This window comes from Diadema antillarum, unplaced genomic scaffold (genome assembly GCF_040938485.1).
Source record: "Diadema antillarum isolate AM-2024a unplaced genomic scaffold, OU_Dant_1.0 seq00001010_RagTag, whole genome shotgun sequence".
In the NCBI taxonomy this organism is placed as follows: domain Eukaryota; kingdom Metazoa; phylum Echinodermata; class Echinoidea; order Diadematoida; family Diadematidae; genus Diadema; species Diadema antillarum.
The window spans coordinates 122552-148777 of NW_027271846.1; the positions used below are offsets into that span (position 1 = coordinate 122552).

General features: G+C 37.4%; 1 protein-coding gene across 1 annotated transcript in view; it reads left to right on the top strand.

Moving 5' to 3' along the window:
• Positions 1-26226, top strand: part of LOC139742628 (rho guanine nucleotide exchange factor 10-like) — a 105259-nt gene that overhangs the window by 74994 nt on the left and 4039 nt on the right. The window contains exons 9-21 of the mRNA XM_071653153.1: positions 647-763; positions 2789-2881; positions 3613-3783; positions 5125-5178; positions 10507-10539; positions 18110-18201; positions 18872-19044; positions 19928-20034; positions 20537-20673; positions 21801-21892; positions 22826-22950; positions 24373-24704; positions 25881-26032. Coding sequence (XP_071509254.1) covers positions 647-763; positions 2789-2881; positions 3613-3783; positions 5125-5178; positions 10507-10539; positions 18110-18201; positions 18872-19044; positions 19928-20034; positions 20537-20673; positions 21801-21892; positions 22826-22950; positions 24373-24704; positions 25881-26032 — 1678 coding nt within the window. The remainder of the gene's footprint in view (positions 1-646; positions 764-2788; positions 2882-3612; positions 3784-5124; positions 5179-10506; positions 10540-18109; positions 18202-18871; positions 19045-19927; positions 20035-20536; positions 20674-21800; positions 21893-22825; positions 22951-24372; positions 24705-25880; positions 26033-26226) is intronic.

Genomic DNA, 26226 nt, shown 5'->3' on the forward strand with positions numbered 1-26226 from the left:
CACTATTTTTAGTCTCTTCTTCATCCTCCACCAGCTGTGTTTCTAATATACTACACATGCTTTTCTCCCTCTCCATGATCAATCAGATCTGCTCATTTGCAGCCCTTCCTATACTAGGCTCATCCTTTTGACAGTTCCTTCTCACTTAGTGATATAAATATATAGTCCTTCCTACTGTTGATCTATGATGTTTCATTTTTAGTCTTATCTTGTGTAATGTCAATATATTGGAGTTGTAAAGGGGTCTAGGGCAATTATCCCCTGGGCAATTACCCCAGACACTTCCCCTAACCCTAACCCTAATCCTGATCCTAAACATAATCCTAACCCTAACCCAAACTCTATCCCTAAGCCTAACCCTAATCCTAATCTTTACTCTAACCTTATCACTACCCATATTGAGCTGGGGGGTTATTGCCCTGATATGGTGTTAAAGTACCCTCAGTAAAACAAAGAATGCAATTTACCATTCTTTTTCTATATAAAACAGAGATACATGTAGTTATGTACTGTTGTCTCTTCATGCCTATGCTTTAAAAAGAAACAAAAACAAAAACAAAACATGAAGGTTTTTCCCCTCACTCACTCAAACACCTCTCATCTCATCCCCCTGGCGTCTCCCTGTTCCCCCGTCTCCCGTCTCCAGTTCTCCAAGGCCATGGTGCTGGAGGTCTACAGCGCCTATGTCAACAACTTCACTCACGCCATGGAGACAGCCAAGAAGGCAGCCTCCCAGAAGCCTGCCTTCAGGGAGTTTGTTGAGGTAAGAGATTTGATGGGGGCCTAAATCCTCTTGGGTTTGACCCAGATGTAGTCACTCCTTCCCTCGTTGTCATCATTTTATTTTTTTTAAAGCCTGAAATCTGCTTGACCGTAGACTTTTGCACCAGAAATACTGTCATGTGCCTTTTTGATATAAGTTGGAAGTTATATTACTAGTACCTGTGATAAGCAATAGTCAGCATTTTGAGATCAATCTCATTTTATTCCAGTTCTTGACTAACTGCTATGTAATGCAAGATGGGCTGTTGAAGTGCCATGACTTAGCATGTGAGAGACAAATGATATTAAGCAAGCTTTTTAGTTTTTACTGCAAGCTTTTTAGTTTTTACTGCACATTTTGGCTGTTTCCTTGTACCAAAATATTTTGTGAATATGGCGAATGATACTAACATGCTGAAATCATGTCATCTTCATGAAATATGTTCATTCTCATAATCAAGTGGCTACATGCATCCTACTGATATTCATAGATATGTGATAGCGAAAGATTATAGTCATAGAATCAAAGTAAGTGGAGAATATATACGATAAATGTAAAAATCTACTCAAAAAATGGGCAGAGTTCATTGGTTCTGTACAAACCAAATATCTGAAAGTGACGTGGAGCCATTTCCAATAACATTCTGTTGCTAGACAACCAGAAGATATATATTTCACTGTGATGGTTGATTGCACATGCCTTATTTGAAGATCTAATAGACTCTGTGACAGCCGATGCTTCACTTTGACCCCATTTCCTCACCATCAGAAATATTGCCCTCCGCCAGGGGGCTAATTCATCAACCTTCATCGCAAATGTCATTAATTTGATTCTGCACAATGACATTTGTACGTCCCGGCAAAAATTGAGGGCCGACCTAGAGATGGGAAAGTTGATTTCCCTGTTGGAAAATTTTGGAAGTTCTCTAGGTATGGAGGAGAAGAAGAGGATGGGAGCAGATTTCAAGCTTTAATTTAGAGTCGATTTCAATTTCATTTCTTATCCTGAAATACGATTACTGTTTTGAAGTATGATGTCACATTTGACATTGCCAAGCATCTGTGTGAAATGTGAGATTGTTTTATTGAGTAAAATATGTCAGTAGAGATTTATAAAAGATGCGTTTGTGTAGAAGAGAGTTTTTTTTTCCCAGAATGTTCCTGTCAACAAAGTTTGATTTCCTACATCTTACATTCATATTTGAGCCTTTGCTTTTCACTTGTTGTACGAAGCAATCTTTGAAACTCAGTGCTGCACTCTGTGTGTTTTAAAGAATATTCTCAGGATCTAGTCATCTTTTGTCTCTGAAGTCCCCTTCTTGAAAGCAGTAAACTACTGTAAAGTTGATATTTTCGCACGACTAATTTTTTCGTGTTCAGCAGGGTAGGAAGAGTTTAGGGTGATTTTGATTCCGCAGAAACAGGACTTCAACTTCTGGAACATATGGCAAGCAAAAATATTCACGTGCCTTTATTTTCGCGCTAGCTTCTGGTTGCGCGAAATGCACGAAAATTTCCACTTTTACATTACTCCAGATTGGCTTACTTGGGAAGCCCCTTAAAAAGATTCCTGGAGAGCACAATCTGTAGCCTGCCCTTTTCCTCCCAAAATGGGATTTATTTATTATTATTATTTTTTTTTTTTTGGGGGGGGGGGTATAGAAGAGAAATTAAAAAAAAGAACATAATGATAATGATAATCTTAACGGGAGTCCCAAATTATTATTTTATGGCACTCTGATCCAAGTGCTGCTTGCTGCCTTTTCATCTCCATTTGTTTTCATCCTCCAGGTGTATGGTGATCCCAAAGCTGTGCTATAGAAATCCATCTGTGATGTTCCAATGCCACATGATTTCAGAGTTGCACTTTTTGTAGTAATTCACTGATTTTTTTTTTTTTTTAACTACATGTATATCCTCTTGTTCTACATTATCAGTACCAAGTCAGCATATGTAAGTAAGCTTTGGTTTTCTCCAATTGCATCTCACCACCTCATTGTTATATCTCTATCTATCCCAACCCCAGAGTCGCCAGCTGTCCAGCAGCGATCGTCTGAGTCTCTATGGCCTCATGCTAAAGCCAGTCCAGAGATTCCCACAATTCATCTGCCTACTTCAGGTAACAAAAAAAAAAAAAAAAAAAAAAAAAAAAACAACCCCATAAAATCCCCTTTAGATCTATTCTGCCCCCATTATGTTAATCTGTCAAATATTTAGTCTAGATACACACTCCTCCACCTGCCACATTTCTACAGGCAGCAAGCCACAAGGAGTGCATCATGATCAAAGTAGTATTTTGTAGAAGTAGCATCTGGTAATGTTGCAGGAAATTTGATGCTGTATGGTTTGACTTCACCTATTTTACTTCACATGTTTCAGGTGAAGTCAGGATGTCTTCACAGGTGGCAGAAGTCGCCTTTTTAGTTTGCTCTCTGTAACCTAATTTTTCTTCAAATCAAGATTAATTCAGCAGTAACTAGCAGGCTGATATGTTTAGGACTGTTTGATATGGTTATGAGACATATTTTTCTTTTCCCTTTTTTTTTTTTTGTGCAGACCTCAGTAAATGTCAATTGACACCCAGGCCTAAATATAAAAAAATGATCTTTCTTTCTTTTTTTCAAATCTGTGTATCTACAGATATGACCTATCTCAATGACCTTTTTTTTTCTTCAAAATTTGTGTATATATGACCTATCTTGATAAATTGCACCTGTCTAAGCTTGGGCAAAAACAGAAAATTGATGACATTGAATAGGAAAGTTCTCTATTGAAATGGATATCTTTTTTTTTTTGAAAGCTGAGGATTATGAGACCCCTGACATTTAACCCCTGACCCCTTCCCATCAGGACCTGCTGAAGCGGACCCACCAGGGCCACGCTGACCGGATGCCCCTCCAGCTGGCCCTGACCAAGCTGGAGACACTGGCCAGTGTGCTGAACGAACGCAAGAAGCAGAGCGAGCAGCGCCACGCCGTCAAGCAGCTCATCAAGAACCTCAACGTCAAGTTCTCCTCCAAGGTAGGCCACCTAATCAGAAGAAATCTTGCCTTAAGCCTCTTACCACTGCTGCATGGAAATGCCATTGACAACTTGTGCAGTTTGCTTGTCATTGGTACTGGCAGAGTTAAAGTTCGTATGTCCCTTTTGCAATCCTTCAAACTGGATTCCAGTCATATGCTGCTATATTGTAGAGGTATTAGGTAGTTCAGACCTTTCTGTAGAATAATAAAACTGGAAACTTTTTTGTTACGATGGAGGCGGAATATATGCCATTATAGCTTTCAAGTGAATTTATCTGTACCCAGAAGAAATACCAATTGTTATTCTGGATGCAATAGGGGAGCATATTCTAGAGTGACATGTGATTTTGTTTTTAGTTTCTTTTTCAAAAACTTCAAGGTGTGCTACTCTCAAATTTCATAGACCATGTTGGGAGACATTAATCTCTAACCATGCAAAACTTTGTGATCTTTACAAAAGTGATATATGACCTTTGACCTTCTTGCCACCTCTGTGCTGAAGCGTCATTGACAACTTGTGTTCTTTGCCTGTCATCAGTACTGGCAGAGTGAAGAGTAGACATGGTTAGATGTTTCTCTCTGTAAATCCTTGCAGATATTGTCCGTACAAGTCATGCAAATTGGCAACATGTGGTAAAAACATTTTTCATACCAGAAATGTTTGAAGCATTCATTTTGTCTGTACTGCTGATTAAGTGGCAAATTCTGTGCATGTTTCAAAGCATATCAATACAAAATTCAAAGTGACTTCTATGTTTATTTAGGCATTTTTGTTGGCATGTGCTCTTGTATAATTATCTTGTAGTCTGTGCTGTAAAGATTTTGATGTGGTTGCCTGAACAGAGGCCTCTACTTTTTCTTTTTGGTCTTTGGGACGAAATCCCTTTATAAAGGCACAGCAAAAAAAAGCTGATTTGTACCATGATGTGGATTTGTATTGACACAATGACAAATGTAGGCAGTCAGAGATATGTCAGAGAAATGTTTAAAAGGCATCATAAAATTCATTTATTTATGCTACCAGAAAGAATTGAAATGGGCAATGCTGTCTTTTTCAATGCAATATAGAAAAATGAGCTAATAAATGAAATAATGGCATGCCAGTACTACAAGATTTTCTGAAATTAGTGTTGAAAGTTTGATTTCCTCAGAAAGTACCAAATCTTATGAAAAGTATAATGAATGACAATTAAAGTCACTTGCAATTATGGCAGGTATGTCTTTGACCTTTGTCTAGGCTTTATACTTAGCATATTTTGTGAGATACATCTCATCTCCAAGGCTATCTGCCATGACATGAGATGAAGATATCGCTGTCACTGTCACTCTTCCCTCCCAGATGTCCTCCGAGAGGAACCGTTGGCTGATTCGTCAGGACGACATGCTACAAACGGTGAGTGTTTTTCCCCCATCCAGTTCAACCATCCACTCCCCACTGATGGAAAACTTTTTGACACAGACTTTGTTGTTGTTGTTGTTGTTTTTTAATGTCTCATTCTGAGGAATTCTTCTCCGTGATTGAATTGATGTAATAAAACAGGATGAAATCAGATAGAGGGGAGAGGGAAGTTTAGCCCTTTCTGTGCCAGGAACTTTGGACAGTGTGTACAACAGTATGGGGTTTTCTGTGCTAAGCAGCACTCAAAGCACACGAAGTGTTAAAAGAAGTGGGATAGAGAAAGAGAAGATTTATACAATATATGTCAGTCAAAGTAGTATTAGCAAGGTACATGAGGTCATTGCCTCACAACTTTTTCATTTTTCCTTTGTGTTCGACAAAGATCATAGTATAATAATCATTTATGGGGTCACTAATTCAGCACAAGATACTTACCTTTAGAAAGTCACCATTGCAAGTGATTATAAATCTAGGCCAGCTCAATGCGAAGGGATGCAATATCTTCTCTTTTTCTTCATTTTAGATACCTCATAACAGATATCTTTGCCAATGTCAAGTTTTTAAATGTCATATATCTCTATCCCCATCTAAGCAGCATATTTGCTTGTGACCAGTGCCACTGTTAAAACACAGGAAGCTTGAAAAATAGAAGAAGAAGAATAATGACATACTTATGTGTACTTCATAAACTTTGCTGTTCTGTTTGGTTGAGTTTACTCTTTGCTTGAAAGTCAATCTTAACATGGAGAAGAGTTCTTCTTTTATTCTGCTTTAACAAAATAATCATAGACACTTGTTTGTTATATCAAGATATATGTTTTTGGTTTTTTTTGTTAGTCAGACATGAAATCAATTGTATGTTGTATAACATTGTGTGAAAGTAACATATGTTTTCAGGCAAGGCATGTTTACATGTAGCAATAAGGATACTTTGTGGTCACAGTATGCACACCTAATTATGTTACTGACATGGATAGAGTGGTACAATGTAGTTAGTATTATTGAGTTTGTTTGACTTTGTGATGCAAGGTTAGCAGCTGTGTGCACCACCTAATTCTCATTAACTGGAGCCAGTACGACATTTTGTGCATTCCCCAAGATTACTTTTGGTGCAAATATGTCAGCCTGCACAATAATAATAATAATAACAATAATCCTGTGTAGAGGAAAGTGTATCAAGACTTGCATTATATTTACAATCTGCAAATGTGACCACCCACCTCAAAACACACAAAAAATAGGCCAGAATGAATTGCTAAAGTGCTAATATATCAATTTTGGTTTTGTTTTAATAAACCAAAGTTAGACAGTAGGTAGAGATAAGATTATTCTCCCAGGTAGGAGAGACTTTAAAGTTTGATTTGGTCAACCCAAATGACATATTTTGGTCCACTATAGAGAATCCTAATCTGCAACTTTCTGTGAGTTTTTGAGCTTAGCGGTCACAAATACCTGATGTACATTTGTACTGTGTGTATGTAGAGTTGTATACCTTCTTGCGTGTTTGCACATTAGCAACTGTCATCAGTTGCAATAGGGAAGATCTGTGCAATAGCAAAATCAGCATAAAATCAGTAGATGGGATAAAGTGTTGGAGATTTGCCTTACTGGTTAAGAACAATTGTGTGATTCTTGATTTAACATCAGTCACGTAAAGACAAAATTTTTGATACGGTGGGGTCTAATAATGTGATATGAATAGCAAGGGTGATGGCAGCATTCTGAGTTGAGTAAAACTGACAGTGATTTGAAATGATTTGAAAACATTATAACCCCAAGGATTGATAAAAATATTTTTTTTTCCTACCAAACAAGCAACTTACCTGAACCTATCAGATCTCTGTTTGAAGAGTCTTTAAACTTTTTTTTCTTTCTTTAATCAAATGTGATATGAAGCGTCCAAGTATTTGCCTTAAGTATTAAACAATATTTTGTTATGGTGTGTGTTTGTTTGTTTGTTTGAGGAGAGATGCCAGCAAAAATTGATCTTTTTTTTCCTCCTGAATGTTTTGTATAATCCAGAAAAGATGCAGGGTTAGGGGCCATTTTTCCAAACAGGTATGGATGTTCAGATCTCAACAATGAAAGCTATCAGTTATATTGGAATGTATCAAACTGCAGCATGGCTTTTTTTTTTCATGAACAATATCGACTGCATTTTGGCCAGTGCACAATGAGTTAACTAACCAAACTTCACATCTGATTTGAATAGAGCTTTGTGCTGGGTAGTTTCTCCATGACTAACTGCATTTGACTCATCCGTCAAGCACATTTTCCATTTTATGATAATGGTCAGCGTCTTGTAAAAGACTGCATTGTTCCATAGTTAACCCGTTGAGGACGGTTTGATTTTGCTTCAACATGCATTTCCCATAGATTGTTGCCGGAGAATACTCGGGACTCGTCCTCAATGGGTTAAGATGTTTAAACTGTTGATTTAGCCCAAACTTCTTCATTTGTCCTGAATTCTAAACTGCAATGTACCTATGAAAGTGAACTGGACAGTATTTTTGTTCTTTTTTCAAATTCAAACTGTTCATGAGATGACATTTGCAGACATAAGTTTAACAATAGTCAAGTACAAATTTGATTTTTTTCTGCTTCTTCTGAAAATTGTGCATGCATACCATTACATGATATTTTAGTTGACTGTGAGTGAACTTCAGAATTAGGTTTATTTTGATGGTTAGCCCGAAATTGTCATTTGATATTTCATCTGAGGCAGAGATTCTTTCGGTTACTTTAACTCTCTAGTCCCATGCTTTGAATACGATGTAGTTGTGTGGACTATAACAAATGTTTATTGCCCTGATCCTTGCAGGCATAATACTACTGATACAAGATGGTGTAGTGTTGCTCTTAATTAAGTTTGCATGCAGAAGGCAACATGTATCGATTCAAAGATTGGTTTCCTCTGGAGTCAGAGTACTAATATACCGTATAATGTGGCTTTTCCTGGAATTGCGCGAGAGCAAGCAGTAAGGATGGAAGGTGACTAAAGAATAGATAGCCCAATTGATATTGCAGCGTGATGATCGTCGTAGAATATCGCTGATTTGAACGATGCAGAAAGAAATTCAAGACAACTTTGCAACCTTGTTAATATTCTGGCATGGCGAGTCTTGACAAGAACAGACGGTATTTTGGATATCACAAATTAATGAACTCATTTTTCTACTGACTGGGTACTAAAGAAATCTTTTCTTGTGATGAGCTATTGTATAGTATGATATGTACATACACATGTATTTACGCTGAAGTTGAAATCGGGTAATTTCTTTTATGGGGGACACTTTCTTCTGCATTCAGAAGTGCTAACACTACTGACCCAAGTATTGACCATGTGGTAACAGCTTTAATAGTAATTTTAGTCAACATTAGTGTTTTTTCCTTCCATGAAATTTCTATTTGCTTTAGCTAAATTCAGTTGTCGCATTTTAGTCTGTTTTATCAATGTTTTAATAGTATGACTTTTCCCAACTTTTTTCCATTTTTTAAATATTATGTATTCATTTATTTGGTTAAAAACAGTGTGCCCCATAGCAGGATACTTAGAAACACAAGTTAGTATCATAATAAATCATTACATTGCCCCCATTTAGATAGTCAAATGGCACATTGTTGTTCCATGAATTGGAAAAAAAAAAAGAAGGTTGTCCTGCCTTACAAAATGCTTTCCTGTTATGAAAAAACGAAAACCATATCAAAAACAGAAAACAAAATCAAGCAATAACAAAGCATGTAACAAATGATATCAATATGCGTAGTAATTCTGAAGTGATTGAATAAGCCTCATTCCTAACATGCTTACCAGAATTTGGGACACTGATAAATATGAGTTTAATGAAATGATTAATAACATTTTATCTTTATAAATGGAAGACTTTCAAAAGAGGAACATCACTAACTGTCTTGAACAGCTGTGAAATAATAGAAATATCAGCCCAGCAGATACAGACAACAGCGAAGTTTTGTTTTTTTGCGTGCACCAAACATATGTTCTCTAATATGCTTCTTTCATGCAGTGGCGCAAATGGGCTGTTTTTGCTTTTTGTTATTGTTTTTTTTTGTGTTCAAATGCTCAATTGTTCTTTCTTTCTGACAGCTCTTGGTGTCGTATTAAAACTTTGTAGACATATAAATGAATACAAAGTTGAAAAGCTTACCGTAGTGAAGTCATAGGTCTGTTGGCCAAGGTCAAAGGTTAAATTTGTGACATGTCATCAGAAGACTCCTGTAAAGTCACTGAACATTGCTTTCCTTCACTCTGGTATTTACAGATACAGAGCTTTGAAATTATGTAGAATTTTCCTCTTTGTTTTCAAAATACGGCCACAGGAGTCGTACAATAGCTGTCCACCAGCTAAACGCAATTGTGAGAAAATTGGGGATGAACTTTGGATGCAGTTCAGCAATGCAAGATGAAGCAAACGATACCAGTCTATTCAAGCAAAATTTACACAATTTTGGGGAGACATGACAGAAATATGTTTCATGATAATATCTATATGTCGTTGCTTGTAGAAGAACAGTTGTAACAAGATAGATATCAAGTTACAGCCAATTTGCCTTCCTTAAAATGTCTTCATGAAATTTATTGGATTATTTTTTTTTTAGCAGTTCATCATTATTCTTATTTATAATATATTCTGGCCTTGAGCCAAACTTCTAACGTTTATGAACATTACACTCCCAGCAGAATAATGTCTCATTTTGAAGATTGCTGTAATATTTACACTTTTCTCAGCCCTATTATTTGTGGTGATGGAGCACATATTAACGTTACGTTATCTAGCAATCAAACTTGGTACAAGGTAGAAATGTATAGGGAAGAGCTCCAAATAGGGCTCGTTTTTGGTTGATAATAATCATTTCAAAGAAATTGCAGATTCTCAGATTTTTCACTTTTTGCCATAATTTGATGAATATTTGATTAGATATTCAGTTAGAATTTATTAACTTAAAATTTACAAATTTTTCTGTATGAAATTTAATTGAAGATGTCCTATTGATTAATTTTTATTTAGTAAGCACAGAGAAGTTAGTGAAATAATATTTACATCTGAATTTTGCCAAAGTCAGGTCATCAAGTACATGTATAGGCTATTATGGGGAGTTTATGAATAAATGATATTTTGTTGCAATTGTATGAAACTTTATTGCTTAGAGCATACCCGGGTAACTCTTTCATGATAAAATGCAAGAATAGACCTGTTCGTGTAATGAAAAATGATTATATTCCACAAGAATTACTGGTGACGTATTAATTGAAGGATGAAGGAATGAACTGAATTCTGTTGCTTTGTGATTTTGATGTCAAAGGTCAAATTGAGGCCACGGGGGCACCGTTCGATGGTAAGAGAGGTTTTCATATGAGTGCGTAGAAGAATTGCGTGATTACTAGCGAGTGATATTAATCCAACATTGTGTCAACATACTAATTCATTTGATATTTTTGAGGTGTTTTGTTATTCTAAATGCATGAAACATCATCACTTTTTTCTAACCTATTTGAATGATCCCCCACTGACATTTCTCATTTCAGGTTTGGGCTGAAAATTAATTTTAATGATTTTGGTTGCCTGAGCATATATTTATGTTCGTTTTTTGTTAATGTATAATTGTGTTTTTCCTTGCAGTGTATTTTTTCTTCTTTTTTTTTTTTCATCTGTGGTGAAACTTGGTTCAGATTATCTAAGTAGGAATAGTAGCTGTCATTCTGATACAGCTGTATAACTTTGTGACCACTAGATTGACATGTTTGTATATAATTTTCACATTAAATTTTTGATAACTGCAGTTCTAGGACATTGCTCGCTACATTTCCATCCGCATCATATGGACATAACATTAATTGTAATTCAGAGAAATCACACTGCTAATAATGATAGCATAAATCAATTGATTTCTTGCATTCTATCATTCTGGGAGTGAGGTTATGGGGAACACTTGCAATTTATAATGAAGTGTACAATCACGTCGGTATAAGGCAATCTTGACGGGACTGGAGAAAACGCATTGACTTGGGTGATACTCGACTTCTGCATGGACGGTGGAATAACACACTTAAAGGGATCGTACAGTTTTGGTTGAGACCAAATTTCAGGTTTCTAACATTCTTCGGTGAGATAATGAGAAACTTCTTATAAAATATGAAGAAGCATGTAATTTTATGAGGAATTCAATGTTTATTTGATGAAAATTGGTTTGGAAATGGCTGAGATATCCAAAAAAGAGTGATTCTAATAAAGTGTGGGACCCACACTTTACAATGCTTTGTTTTACTTTGTTTTTGGATGTTTCGTTCATTCCAAACCCGATTTTCATCAAATAAACTTTGAATTCCTCTTAAAATGGTACGCTCTGTACTACGTCATAAGTGTTTTCTTGGTATCTAGCAAAAAGTTAAAAGCTCAATTCTCATCCGCTCCAATACTGTACTATCCCTTTAAAGGCTTGAATGTAAATTGTGACTTTCATCTTTGTCAACTTAGCCAATAATTCAACATATGTACTATTCGACTGACATAGAGATAATATTTTATATACAAGTATACATGTATGTGTATAGATAATACATACATTGTATGTTTTGTAGAGTCATATAGCATTTTGACTTTGAATGAATATCATGCACCTTGATGATATAACAGTGTATTTATCATTTTTTTTCTTATGCTACTCCACTAATTTGAGGTGTTTTGAATTTAACATGTCACATTTTCTAAGATATCAAAAGCTTGATATTTATATAGTTTTTGGTGGTCTGTCCATGCAGTCCTGTATGACATTGAGTTCTTGTTTTTCTTTTTTTTCTGACCATTTGATGGACATGTTGTCATTGTAATCCATTTCCATTTTTTTCTTTATTTCATTGCACCTTCCATTACTCAGGATCAAGTGAGTTTCATGTCTGTGTCTATGTGATACTGTAAAAGTGGGCATTTTTGCTGTTTGGAAATTTTTGTGCATTTGAAGTTTTAAAAAACTAGAGCAAAAATAAAAGATGGCAATTGAAAAACTAGAGCAAAAATAAAAGAGTGCAAATGAAAAACTAGAGCAAAAATAAAAGAGTGCAAATGTTTTGCTTGTAATGTGTAATGATATTTTGTATCTTCGATTCCACGGAATTAAAAAATAGATACAAAATTCAATTTACAGGACTGAGCGCAAAAAAAAAGAATTACTCAGGCGAAAATTTTCACTTTTGCAGTTAGTGTTTATTTATGTTTACATTCCTATTTGTGTGTGTGTGTATGTGTATACATGTGTATACAGTGTGTATTGCAGTGCTTTCAGTGAATTTGAAAACTAAGAACACCTACAGTACCTGTAGATCTTAATGTCAAATTACAGAGCAGGTTGGACTCTGTATATGTGTGATATTTTTGGGGTGGTTCATAGCTGTGATAGGTAACAGAGATTTATTTGATGATTTTGATGTTTTATTTTTTATGTTTATCATCATTGTTAAGTGTTCTGATTTTGGCCCATGTAAGTTTTTTTTTGTTTTGTCAATACAAATTGTAGTTCTAAAATTTGGAAGCTACGTGATTGTATATTAGTTAATAAAATTCATCTTACTGAAAGGTACATGTATCTGCAGAAAAGTTCATTTATTGCCTGCCAGCCCACCCTTTTTTCCCCGTGAATGACATTTATTTGCAGAAGCTGTACACCCACTGCAGAACCATTGCTAACGTGTTGTCCATATGAATTAACTAGAAAAGATTGTTCTTGAATTTATAGTTGACAATTTAGTGCTGATGGCAGATAGATTTTTGTTTGTTTGTTTAGTGTTACTGCCATTTCGTTGTCAATTAGTTGTCATTTTTTTAAATCTTTCATTCTTTTAGATTTTCGTTATCTTGACTTTCGTTATCTAGATTTGTCATAGCATTTTGTGATACAAACTTGCTCTGATTCACTCAATCACTGTACATTTTTTTTTTCCATTCTCAATTAGTTGTCATGTTTTTGGTTCTTTCTATTTTTCTTTCTTTTAGATTTTTATTACCTAGATTTTCGTTGCCTAGATTTTGTCATGGCATTTTTGAGATACAAACCTGCCATAGATCACTCGATCACTGTGCATTTTTGGAATTGAGGTGGTTCCTGGTGTTGTGTATACATGTCATTACAATCTCTGTCTTGCTGACAGTTGGTACTGCCAACACATGTATGTACGTACCCTTGTTCTCTGTCATTCACGTGTTATTAGACAGGGCTTGACAATATTCTATTTTCCCTGGTGGCCTGTTGAGGCCCCTGAAATCATTAAAGGACAAGTTCACCTTCATAGACATGTGGGTTTAGTTAATGCAGCAATATTAGTAAAACACATCAGTGAGAGTTTGAGCAAAATCTGACAATCCATTCAAAAGTTTTGAATTTTTGAAGTTTCTGCTCAGTCACGGCTGCATGAGAAGACTACTATAGCTTGTGATGTCACATGTGTACAACGATATAAAGAAAGAATAAAGAAAATTCAACATATTTTCACTTTTCTTGCATAACAAAAGAACACTCGATTTCTCTCTTTCAGAAGGTAGGGTGAATAATATTACCCTTAACATACGTCAGTAACAAGTCGAAGCAATGTGTACTTTACTCAAAAAGTAAGGTTTTGTGAAATTCTCTTTTTATTTTCCTTTTATTGTTGTACGCATGTGACATCATACACTGTAGTAGTCTTCTCATCCAGCAATGACTTCGCAGATATTTTAAAAAATCATAACTTTTGAACGGATTGTCCGATTTTCCCCAAATTTTCACTGATGTGTTCTACTAATATTGTTGTCTTCACTCAATCCACATGTATATGAAGGTGGACTTGTCCTTTAAATTTGAAGTTTTGGTGGCCTGAAGAAGTACGGTAGTGTAGAGGTGCTAGAGCAAAGGAAACATGGCAATCGAGTTTGAATCTTAGTTGCCCGATTGGGCCACGAGAAGATGTGCTTTTTGAAAATTTGGTGGCCCGACATCAATTTTTAGTGGCCCCAGGCCACCACCAATGTTAAGCCCTGCATAAGGCATGTGGTGAGAGGCATTTACAACTTTATATTGTTCCCACTTCTTGTTACTGTGAAAAGATGTTGCTGGTTTTGATGTTTTGTTGTAACATTTGTCCCCAACTGTCCTAGTCTGCTTTGGATTAGATGTATAGACAGTATAAATAGTTGTCAGAGAGACCACACCAAATTCATGTAGGAGGAAATATTTTATTCAAATCATGAAGTTTTCTGTCCCAAAGGAGGGAATATGAATGTAACAGCTCTTTTTTTACTTCAGCCGGAAGGGTTCAGTTATGAGAAAGATACAAGTATTTTGAATGTTAGTATAATGATTTAATGGTGTAATGTGGTATTGTATGGGATAATCAAGATACAGTTGCTATCTCTGCCCAGTTACAAATGGAGGGTTATTATTGTAGTCAATTCTATTTCCCAGAAAAAAAAGAGCAAATTTCCTTAAGTTTTTTTTAATACAAAAACTATTAATTCCATTCTTGAGTATGTTACACAAGATATCCCATATATTTCATGCTAGTTTCAGATCCACCAGCCCAAACTGTTTTTAACTTTGTATCTAAACACATTGCCAGTAGGGGGGAAGAGTTAAGGGGATATATTGAACATGTATACTCATTTGTAGGTTTAGAGTAAAAATTGCAGTTTATGCTGCCCTCTTAAGTCAGAATTCACATTTGCTTTCAAATGTGATTTAAAGGACAAGTTCACCTTCATAAACATAAGGATTGAGAAAATACAACAATATTAGTAGAACACATCAGTGAAAGTTTGAGGAAAATTGGACAATCGATGCAAAAGTTATGAATTTTTTAAATTTTTGTGTTGGAACCGCTGGATGAGGAGACTACTACAGCTTGTGAGTCATATGCGTACAACAGTATAAAGAAAATATAAAAGAAAATTCAACATATTTTCACTTTCTTCGCATAATAAAAGAGCAATTGACTTGCTTCTTTCTAAAGGCAGGGGGAATAATATTACCCATAACATTTATCGGTAACGAGTCAGGGAAATGTGTACTTTTTTCAAAAGATGGAATTTTGTGAAATTCTCTTTATATTTTCCTTATATGTGACCCTGCACCTCAAAACAAACAAAAAGTCGCCAGACATGGATTTTTAGTTAAGGGCATATTCTGAAAGAGCAGACTCTAAGCTTTAAAATGATGTATAACTCAATTCAAATGGACTCTCCTAACCTATCTAAATACTGGAAAGAAAGCGCACACTCTGGAAAAGTGTGAACTGAGAAAAGAGGCTCTGAAGTACAGTGTGCATTCAAGCGCTTAATCTTTCTCAAGCTGTGCTGGTTGTGCGATGAATGGGACAAAAAGCAGGAAGTAAACTACCTGAGTAACAACAATGAAGAAATTGTCAAATTAAACTGAAATTAAAGATGCCTCATTAACACATTCTGTCCATAATCAATGCCAACTTTCAAAGCAGTAGCCTTATCTTTTCAAAAGTTATTAGAGTTGAAAGTGAAGAATGTGTACAAGGTTTTTCAGAAATGAAAAAGGGACTCTAAAGACACTCCTAATGACACTATTCTACCAAAAATGTTGGAGATAAACTGCTAAAAAACACACTTTCCCGCCCGTTTTATGATCCCAAATTTTAGCATAATGTAAAAGAAGACTTGCTCTTTCAGAATATATGAAAAAGTCAAGATCGGCTAGGTTGACCCATTTCACTTATTTTCAGTCCTCACGCAAAATCAGTGTGTGCGACTTTTTGTTCGTTTTGAGGTGCACTGTCACATATTGTTGTACGCATGTGACATCTAAGTTATTCATACACTGCAGTAGTCTTCTCATCCAGCGGGTACTGCAAAAAAACTTCAAAAATTCATAACTTTTGAACGGATTGTCTGATTTTCCTCAAACTTTCAATGATGTGTTCTACTAATATTGCTACATTCTCTCAATCCTTATGTTTATGAAGGTGAACTTGTCCTTTAAGAACACTTCTACCTACTTGACATGTGGCAGTCATACAGTTTGGATTGCAGCATTATGGGTGAGTGAAAGTCATGGGACTTTCACATGAGAAAATTGATTTGTATGATAAAGACCAGTATCAATCTTCAATACTATGAATTTATCAATGGAGAAAATTGAATACTTCAATGTCCAATATGGAAATATGGCCTGTTCACACCCTGAAAGAAAACACACAGATAGCATTAGTGATAAAAACCAAATAATTGCTGCAGTCAAGTGGAGTTGCTCAAGTCATCTAGAGATTTTTAGTTTCATATTGCTCATAGTGATTAGCAGACAATGGGTCATTCATACCAATAATTCTTAACATGCATGCATCATTCGTTATGCATAACATCATTCAAGGCAGTTAAAGATGGACAGTATTACGAGGCTTGTGTTTAAAGTACTTGCTGTCACTTCAAATTAGTTTCTGTTTGAGTTTCGTGAGGCTTACATTTAAAGTACTGGCTGTCACTTTCAACTACAGTACAATGTAGTTCAGGTTTGAATTTTATGCTAAATGCAGTACACTTTGCATAGATTTTATAATGCCTGTTTACAGTTTTTATTACCATTTCCCCTTCTTGAGGATTAATATTATGATGTATTAAAATCCATTAGTTAGATGTCTCGGCAATTTACACCCACACAGTTCAAGTATCAATTTCATTAACAATATAACGTAGCGACAATTTGAAATATATTTCTACTTTGCATGTGCATGCCTTGGAATATAGTAGTGACATGTCATAAACAGACCATCTCATTTTTTATTCCTTTGGGTGACTGCCGAGCATTTCATCAGCCCACTAACTTACGGTTGACATTTTAGAAGGTGTACAGTATACCAATAAAATGCTTGTTGAAGTGGGATACGAATCTTCCATATGGTTGAATGACATTGTGGGATGCATGGTATTTCCTGCTGTCTTTTGTCTTTTCCTCAACACCGCACAAAATGTAACCTAATTCAAATTACCCCGAAAATGTGGATTAGAAGCGAGTTGACGTACGACGCGGTTTAGCCTTAAAGTGGGCGAATGCACGACAGATGTTTTATGCGTGACATTCGTGGAAAATTGAGGCTAACGACTTTTGTTGCAAATCTAATTTTACTGGCAAAGTCCTCCTCGCATGTTTTCGAGTGGATTAATCTGTTGTGAAGCAGACGTTGAATTCAATTTGATCGTTTTATGAGGGCTGTCAGATGGGGAAAAATTCTGCTGAAAATGCCATGTCACGACTTGTGTTGAACACACGTCACGGATTCATGTCCAGGGATGGAAAATGAAATGGTGATGTTTCCTTTTCACTTTATTTTTTCCTTTTTTTTCCCCATTTTGCAAAATTGATTTGCTCTATTTGAGAGAATACATAACACAGGCAGGTAAAGACAGCATATTAACAGAATGTAATGACTTGATCATATAGCAGACACTGTCCTATTGTATATTACTGGAGTTTTATTAATATAACACTCTCCAATATGGTGGTTTTGCCTTAATACAGAAATATTTATCAAAATGGGTCTTTATTTCATTATATGAAGTGTTTTATAGACATAACCACGCATTCTACATATGCATAATGAATTGCCTGTGTAAAACATCTCACCAACAATTAACCCACTAGTGTTATGCATTCCCAGATTTTAATTATCTTTTACTGTTGAATAGCCATTTTCTCATCATTTCACATTCAATATTCCAAACACATTGCATTCTTCTTCTTCTTCCATTACTCACAAAACGTGAGCACTTGTAGATTCACTTTGCCTGATTGTATTGATGTAGGTATAATACTTGCATATTACATTTTGATGTGGAATGTGTGGATTTACTGAGTAAATTTGAAGGTTGTGATTAGGCTTGATTCAAGGCTTGATTGGAATTTTGTTTCGTTTCGACAGACGTACGATGGCCAGGGGGAGGAGCTGAAATGTAAAGAGCGGCGTCTCTTCATGCTGAACGACCTGCTGGTCTGCACCACAGTACTCAACAAGTGAGTCCTGGAACCTGGCCTCTACCCACAGTGGGAGGGCGCCAGACACCTAATATGTGATGTGCAGAATATCAACAATACCGGAGCATCAGACCGATGGACAAAAATTTTGACAATTGAAAGTGTGTGCAGTCTGCAGACTTTAAAAACTAGACTGAACTCAAATTCATGTAGAAAATACACTGTATTTAGGAGAAATGATTCGATGTGAGCATACACCATACAACTAAAATCTATTCACACAATATGTTTAACAAGTCTTTCATGTTGTGACTGTGCAACTGCATTATTTTGAAATAGTGTGTCAAGCTTATGTGTGAACAAAAACCTACCTGGTCAACCTTTGTCAAGTTCTTCTTAAATACTGAGATGTGCATATTGACATGAAACTGAATCAACACAATGAAAAGTTGCAAATGTGGATGAATTCATAGCATTGATGCCATACTCGTGTAGAAAAAAAACCCCCAAAACATATTTGATGTATTTCATTGTAGTAAACTGAACAGAAAATCTTTGGACTGAAGTCGGCCTACACTATACATGGATGTATTTACAGCATGCAAGTTATAGGGAAGTGTGGTCAAATATTGTCGTATGAAAGCTATTATTCAAATGTCATGGAGTTCCATATCTTTATTTCTGACTCCCTCCTTATCCCTCCCAAAAGCAATGGCCAGCCCTCACCTCCTGGCACAATGGACATGCCCAGATTCAAACACAGGTGGAGTGTTCCATTGACGGAGGTGGAGGTGGTCAACCCGACAATAGAAGGGACAGACATTGAGATGTCCACGGAGCCGGGTAAACTCAAGATCACCACACAACACATGGATGAACATGGTGAGAATTGATGTGACTTAACCCATTGAGGATGAGCTGATTTTGCTACAACAAGCATTTCCCACAGACACTTGTCGAGTATACACGGGACTCATCCTCAACGGGTTAAAGCAGTATTGTGAAACATATTTTGGCAATGACAGCATGTACACCATGAATAACATAGGCATACGATAGACTTAAATAAAGGTGGAACTTTTTGCTGACATATTTTCAAAGTTGCTACAAGTTATCTAAATTCAAAGGTTTAAATTGTCTGTTTCTGGAATAATGCATTTCAGTGCATTCAGTCAATAGATATATTAGTGTCTACAATTATTAAGCAAGACTGGTATAATATCAATATGTTATTAAACCGTTGGAGAATAGGCCTGAGTGTACTCGAGCAGGTGTCTATGGGAAATGTGTGATATACCAAAATTAGCCCATCCTTAACAGATTGTGTCAAATGCAAAGAAGGAGGATCATTTTTGTTTTTTGAAGCACACACAATCATTTTGCATTAATGTATGCATAAAAAGTCACACATTTAACAAACATTTTCTATCCTTAATGTACTCAAGCACACATGCATACGTACACATGCAGCTATGTTACTTGTAGTGGCTTCTGGCTTTGACTGCATGGCCCATGGCAACCTTGTGGGCTCTGTGGAAAGTGTTTTGAGGTTTTCAATCTCAGAGAGATGACTGTAATGTATAATAATTATGTAAATTTGATGTATAGACATACAGGTGTAATTGTCAAATTCTCTTCTACCCCCCCCCCCCCCCCCCTCGGCACCACTACGTTCTTTAATATTCCCATTGACATCATACAGTATAATTACTCGTGATAGGGACAGGGCTAATGAGAATTCTGTGCCTTCTCTCTACCCACACAGAGTATCTGTACGGCGGCTCCACGAGACAGCTGTACCAGGAGAGGAACGATCTCCTCCATGACCTCGCCGTCGTCAAGCAGCTCGGGGCCCTGCTGGGGACCCTCAAGGTATGCAGCACAGTCATTGAGTCACCCCGATTTCTTGTTGGAGACTCCGTGCAAAAACAAACACAAAAACAAACAAGAAAAAAACAAAAACAAAAACAACTTCTTCCATGTCTGTATAATAGAATGTACAAACATACCCCTCTGATTTTTAGCTCAGTGCACCTGAGCTAAAGGTTCAAGCAAGCTATTGCAATCATTTATCGTCCATTGTCCAGTGCGCATCTTTTGTTGTGTGTCATGCATAAAGTTTTTGCATTTACAGTTTCTTTTAAACCCAAAGATGGCTTTTTGCCAAACATGCATTTGCATTACATAGTTCCATGAAACACATCTTTTAGTTTGTATTTAATGCCAGATGGAAGCCACTCTTTAAATATGTGTTCCTAGAAGCTGAAGGAATGTGTGCTTTACCTGTGTCAACATCTGTGAGTTCGTACAGTGTACTTGAAACTTTATGCAGTACTACGAATGATGTTGAACGATGTGACATCTTCTGATCTAGGGAACCTACGGTGTCCTGACCAAAGACGACATTGACGAATGGAGCGAGATCATCAACAAGCTCATCACCAAGAAAGGCCAGGAGATCAAACAGGCCGACGTCAGCAAAATACAGCTCTCCCTTCCCTCAGTACACTTGTGAGTGCCGGGAAAAAATGGGTGACACGTTTCTCCCGTAGGGGGTATCTCACTTAAGTGAATGCTTGCGAACGTAGCAAATTTTATTTGTTTTGTCAGAGTTTGTAAACAGTTGTAGTCAAATTTGTAAACAATCTTTCTTGTCGCTAAAAATTTAGAGCATGTTCAAAATTTCTTTCCGACAAGAAAAACTGTTTTGTAACAGTGAAAACTTTTTAGAAATTTGACTGCAACTGTTTACAAACCCTGATGTAACTTAAAATTTGCTACATTCGCAAGCATTCGCTGCTCAGTGAAGTACCTCCTTAAAAGATTGTGGGTAGTGTGCAATCATTGATGCTTGGTATTCTCTGAGGGTTTACATGGCGAGAGGTTTTAGTCCCATTGGTAAATGTGGTGTGTTTTGACCAAGAAAGTTGTGGGTAGGATGCAATGATTGACACATGGTGTTCTCTGAAGGTTTAGCCCCATTGGTTTCCAGAGCACCATGTTGATTCTTTTTTTGATGCATGTTACCCTCAGAAGGATTTATGCATTCAAGATTTCAAGTGGTATATATCTGGCCTTTGTCAAAACTGGTAACAGAAAGAAATCTTAGGGAATACATGTATTGTGCATGGTTACATGGAAGTAGAGCCCAGGACTTAAATATTTCAGTCAACTGGATAAAGAAAAGTAAGTATGATGCTTTAATGTAGGTTTGTGGTCTACCATGTGAATGTGGTGGTTCTAAAAAGAACATTGACAGAGGCATAATGAAAGACAATATCGTTACAGAAGAAAGCAGTAGTACAGAGCATGGGGGGGGGGGGGGGGGGGGGGGGCAGGGTGCAGTGAGAGTTATCATATGGATAGTCTGGGACTTCCTGCGAGGAATATTTGATGAGATATGAATTATCCAAGACTCCCTGTTATCTTTTAATCTATAGATTGACAAGGGCAGTGCAGCTGTCCAGGGCATTTCATTGTATTAGTAATTCAACTAAGTATGCATTTACAAATGTTGTAGTTTGAGTGGTACCTTTCACATTTAATCAATGCAAGTTCAGTTGTAAGTTCTTACTGCATGCTTTAAGTCTTTCAATATCTTCTGAGCATCATTTCTCTTTTTCTCTCGAATCTCACAGAGACCAGCGAGTGACGCTAGTCTTTGATGCAGTCAGCGGTAAGATCAAACTGGACTGGATCACAGCCCTAGAGACCGCCAAGTTGGGAATGAGTGAGTTTGTGGCGTGAATCATAACTTCCTCACTGACCTGTGACCCATGACCTATGACCTGCAACCTATGATCCTGTGTCATATAGCACATGGTACTGCAATCCTGACTTGTGATGATTTGTGCACACCAAAGTAAAACAGCATCAATGATGCATCACCAAAAGGCTGTGTAAATGTTACCATGGTAACTGCGATTATTAAAGGCTTCTACATTGTATCTGAATGCCCTCAACAGAATGGGACTCTGATCCTCTGGTAGAGAACACCGTCCATGAGCAGACTTTCCCCAGAGATAGGCAGATTTCGTCATGCGCATGGCAGATTGTCGTCAACGTGCTTCCCTGTGCATGGCAGATTGTTGCTAGGCTGTGGGAGTGCGCATAGGGTTTACAACATTCTGCCATGCACAGGGAAGCACTTTAACAACATTCTGCCATGCGCACAATAATTTCATTTGTCACACACAGATTCTGAGAATTACCAGAGTTTCAATTGATTTCACATTACTGGGAAGACTAGATGATCTGACTTAAATTGCAGGCATTATACAAACTATCTGCCAAATACCTTTGCCTCGAAAGGTGCTGGAGGCATTATTAAATTTGTGTAATATGGAACAAGCCAGGGACACTGACATATGTCTTGACTTTCACAGCAACCAGACACCTGTGAGGGTAAAGGTCACTCAGCTTCTGTGAAAAGTCCAATGACCTGAAAGGGTCAAAGTAGTTTTTATGGCTGATTTTGATGTGTTCAGAGATACTGAACTATCAGAAGCTTGTTTCTTGTCCAGAAACAGACTTAAAGATTTATAATTCCTTTTAAGCATACTTCACTCTTGTGTGCATTGAAAAATACTCAGAACATTGATATGTTCCCTTGTGATGTGGCTGTCCCTTTTCATCAACATTGCCCTTGTTTCTTATCTTGAAGAACCCCACAACAACCCTGGCTGGTACGCACCCGACGAGGGTGACACAACGCACGCCGAGATGAACTTTGGTGTCCCCCTCATCATGAAAGCCCTTCCTGTCTTCCCCACTCGACAACAGACAAAGGTGAGCAACAAATGATGTTAACCCTTTATCTACCATGGACTTTGGACAGGGTATATGACAATGTAGGGTTTTCTGTGCCAATTAGCACTCAAAGCACACTGAGGGTTAACCCTATTCCCACGGGGGGGGGGGGGGGGGGGGGGGGGGCATTTTGGCCCCCCCTCTTGACGTTTCGCGTTATTATTCTGCAACGCGTAATGCTCTCGCTGCGACATTTTATGACTTTTTTCTTTCAAGTATCGCGCAACTTTTGAGACCAAATTTGTCGCTCCCGGACATACTATTTTGAAGCCACGCCCCTTTGAAAAAAATTCGTCAACCCAAAAATTGCTCAAAAACATGATTTTGTGTACAAATCCAATGTAAATTGTGTTTTTGCAATTAATTCATATGAAAATAAATGTTTTTACTTTCAATGGCTGATAATGATTTATTTTAGCCTGATTATGCTTTAAAAAGTTTCTGCGACAAATTTTGACAAAAACAAAAACAAAAAGTAAAAAACAAAGAAATACATAAGAAATTCAATAAACAATAAAGTACATAAGAAATAATTATGAAGCCGAATTTTTGCTTCAATATTATTGTTGAGGATATTGAAAAGAATATGTTCACCCAAAATTAGAAGTCTTGGAGATTTATTTTTTTTATTTATAGGCCAAAAAAAAAAAAATCATTTTTGCATAAATTATCATAAATTAATTAATATAAAATACATAAATTAAAATGTGAAAAATCTAACTATACAATCTTGTAGATTACATTGGCCTCTACCTTAGTGCAAATTTTCGCAAGGATCGCGTGATCCACAACCGAGATCTGAAGGTGGGGGGGGGGTGTCTATCTGTCTGTCTGTCTATCTATCTGTCTGTCTGTCTGTCTATCTGTCTGTCTGTCTGTCTGTCTGTCTGTCTGTCTATCTGTCTATCTGTCTGTTTATCTGTCTGTCTGTCTGTCTGTCCTCTCTTCACTCCCTCTGCATCCCATTGTCTATTCCTCTCTCAATCTTTCTCTCCCTTTCCTTCCTTTGTGTCCTCTCCCATTTTGCCCCTCCCTCTATACCCACCCCTCTCTCCCTCTTTCCTTATATCTCCCATCTTTATCTCTTTCTTCTCTCCCTTTGTTCCTCTCCTTGTCTCTCTGACCTCCACCCATTTCTCTTTTTGCTCTCGTCCTTCTTTCCCACTCCAACCCCACCATTTCTTCCCCTCTTTTCCATTGATAATAATAATAGATATTTTTAGAGCACCTTTTCTACTGGATACAAAGCACTATGAGATGTCATCCCTGGTCGCCATAGGAGATAAGATGTATACTACATGTAATTACCAGGCAGTGGCAGTACAAGTCCAGTGCATATACACAGCTGTAGGGATTCCAGAATAAGTCTGTCTTCAAATTTTTGTTCTATCCAATATATAGTTCCAGTGCTCTGTGCTGTGCCCACTGGAGCAGCCAGGGCACCGGAGCCGCCGGAAAGGCATCCTGCAGAACGAGGGGGCCCGTAACTGCCTGTGGGTGTGCAGCTCGGACCAGAAGTCCTGCCACGTCAGCCTGGTGGGCTTCCTGCCTCCATCCCCCCAGGTCCTGGAGACCTTCGAGGCCACGGAGGGCCGGGTCCTGTGCATGGAGTGCGTGCCCGGGTGGAGCCGGCAGGGGCCCGGGACCAACTTTCTGAACCTGAAGGAGAGCGAGCGCAAGGGGGATTACTGCTTCACACGACACACCGTCTGGATGGGCACGGAGTCTGGCAGGTGAGGGACTGGGAGATAGGATGATGTTTGGGGTTCTCTGTGTGTGTACTGTATGTGTATGTTGTGCATTTGGGTTGAGGTATTTGTGTGTATGTTTGTATAGGTCAAGGTGATTGTATATGTTGTGTAAAGATGTTTGTAATGTGTATGTGTGTGTAGGTGTTTTTGTTTTTATGTGCCAAGGTGTTTGCATCTGTGTGTGACTGGGTGTTTGTGTTTGTGTTTGTGTGAGTCCAGCCATTTGGGTTTGTCTGTGTCCAGGTTTTCATATTTGTGTCTGGATGTGTTTGCATGTATGTATCTCTAGGTGTTTGTGTTTATGTGCATCCAAGTATTTGCATTTGTGTATATCAAGAGGTTTCACTGTTTTTCCCTTGTTTGTGTATGTTTGCCCCTGTTTGTGCGCACTTTATACCCATGGTGGAAAATGAGGACACACACACAAACTTTACATTTAAGCCGAGGACATACAGAGATCCGAGGACGTATTCGCTTCGCAGACCATTCCAAACGGTCTGCTTTTGCATGTAGGGGTACATGTTTGTAGGTCCTCGATTAGCATTATTGTAATAAGTCCTCGGTTGGATGGTAATATACGAGTGAGTCCTCGGTTGACAAGAGTCCTACTTATCCACACACAGGTCCTCGGTTATGTGGTAAAATTCTTGTGGGTAAAACAGGTCCTCGGTTTCCACCGTAGACGCATATGTGTGTGTTCGCGTGTGTGTTCGTGTGTGTATGTGCGTGCTTTGATTTCTCTTCTGCATACAATGTAGTCATGCAGAGTTTTACAGTACAATAATGCTTGCTCTGTTTACATAAAGCCTGGCATACAATTGAAGAGTTTGTTTGCAAAAACCGATAAGTCCATATTTGCCAAATGGAGATATTTGCGAGTAAAGGTCAAGAAAAATAAAGAGAATAATAAGAAAATTTTAGCTTCTTTTGACCATAACTTCAAAAATATACCTTTATATGTAGTGACCAATATATCATTTAAAAGGTATTATTTTGTACTTTATGACAGAGACCGTACTTCAAAATCTTCAAAAATGGACTTATCGGTTTTTTGCGAACAAACTCTTCAATTTCAAACACTAACTGGCCTACGGTTATACAATGGTTGAGAGTTCTTCAACTTTGAAAACAGTTGTACAAAAATTATATCCTGTGCAGAGTATTAATCTACCGAATCAACCAGTCAGACAAGAGCACCCCGCTGGCTACCTTCAAGGCCCTGCACCCCATCACAGCGATCCAGTACCTCAACAACCGAGTCTTCATCTCGCTCGACAATGGATCAGTACTCATCTACTTCAGGTCACCAGGTGAGAGAGAAAAAAAAAGGAAAGAAAAAAGAGATACGAGCCCCTTACATGATATTTTGGACATAGTTACTCTAATGGTGCTTGTCTGATTATGACTTTGAACTGCAACCTACCGTATTTGTATCATAATATTGTTCTCGTATGTGATAAGTGCATTACAAGAGATGTAAAACAACCCTGTCTAATCATTCAAC